At 43.5% G+C, this 1,189-nt stretch overlaps 1 protein-coding gene across 1 annotated transcript in view; it reads right to left on the bottom strand.

Annotated features, from left to right (window-relative positions):
- Window positions 1-1,189, bottom strand: part of LOC106527385 (core histone macro-H2A.1) — a gene marked incomplete in the record, with an annotated part of 24,467 nt that overhangs the window by 6,474 nt on the left and 16,804 nt on the right. Inside the window, 1 exon segment of the mRNA XM_014022249.1 lies at window positions 659-748. Within this exon segment, the coding sequence (XP_013877703.1) occupies window positions 659-748 (90 nt within the window).

Genomic DNA, 1,189 nt, shown 5'->3' with positions numbered 1-1,189 from the left:
GTATAGTACTACCCCCCAACTTTATCGATGGTTTCATGGATTTAATTTTACGTATTATACTTGAATAAATATGGTAGATCAAATGTTTTAGGTTTTCATAATAACCCTAAAATGATCCAATAATTACAGTGTTGTTAGGGAATCAGTGATGAAGGTAAAACAAGTGTCACCATGAATGAAAACTGGAGATCTCTACAAAGYGAAGACTTCACAGGTCAGACCTTTAGGATAGAAGCACTTCCTCATTACAACGACACACAACGACCAGGACTCGGCCTTTTAACGTTCTAATGACAAAACCATCAGCACATGTGGGAAAKCTCAGGCACACCTCATCAACACATCTCTGCAGCCAAGGCTGGGAGAGCCATCAGGAAATGTGAATCTACAGGAAGGGTGGCTTTGAGAAAACTGTAAAACACRGAACACAACCCAGCCACACCTAAAGTGAGCATGTCTGGGGAGGACTAAAACTAAGTGTGCATTCAGTCTGGTTCATCTTAAACTTCAGAAGAAATGCTGAACCACGTGTGTAGGATCACTCTCTGAAAGACTTCTGGATGTCGATGCTGCCAAAAGTACTTAAAGCATCAAACGAGGCAGTGGCAACAAGGAAAGGAAAAAGTAGGTAAAGATAATGGATGGATGGTGATCTCACCGCCAGCCACCTCCAGAGGACCGTTTTTCTTCTTCAGCTCCTGCAGAGCTTCAGTGAACTCCTTCCCTCCCTTCTTCTCTAGAGCAGAGCCTGTGAATGAAGACAAGACTGTAATTAATACAAATAAAAACATGTCTGGAGYCAGACAGCAGAAAGACAGGCAGCTGATTGGTGCTCATGCAGACAAGCAGGAAAAGATGAGGAAGGATGGACAGACTGATGGAAGGGCCGACATACAACAGAGCTGTCAATCATTTCTAATGGCCTCTCTGAATCTCTGAGTGATCAACTTTTGGTAGAAGATTCAGGAAAAAACAATTAATTCACCCATTCTGAGCCTTTACTTTCTTCCATCTGTTCTCTAATACAATTTGCATCAAGTGGACACTAAATCCACTGCTATGGGCCGTGAGCGCCACCTTGAGGGCCTCAAAAGAACAAGTTTGGGCCGCAGAGGGCCGTGGGACCACATTGACTTTGAATAAGGTGCAATGCACTTTCTCACCACTAGTAGCAGTAGTGCACCACTCA

The sequence above is a fragment of the Austrofundulus limnaeus genome, unplaced genomic scaffold (assembly GCF_001266775.1).
Source record: "Austrofundulus limnaeus strain Quisiro unplaced genomic scaffold, Austrofundulus_limnaeus-1.0 Scaffold321, whole genome shotgun sequence".
NCBI lineage: Eukaryota > Metazoa > Chordata > Actinopteri > Cyprinodontiformes > Rivulidae > Austrofundulus > Austrofundulus limnaeus.
The sequence above is the reverse complement of the archived record's forward strand: the minus strand, read 5'-3'. Positions and strand labels throughout refer to the sequence as shown.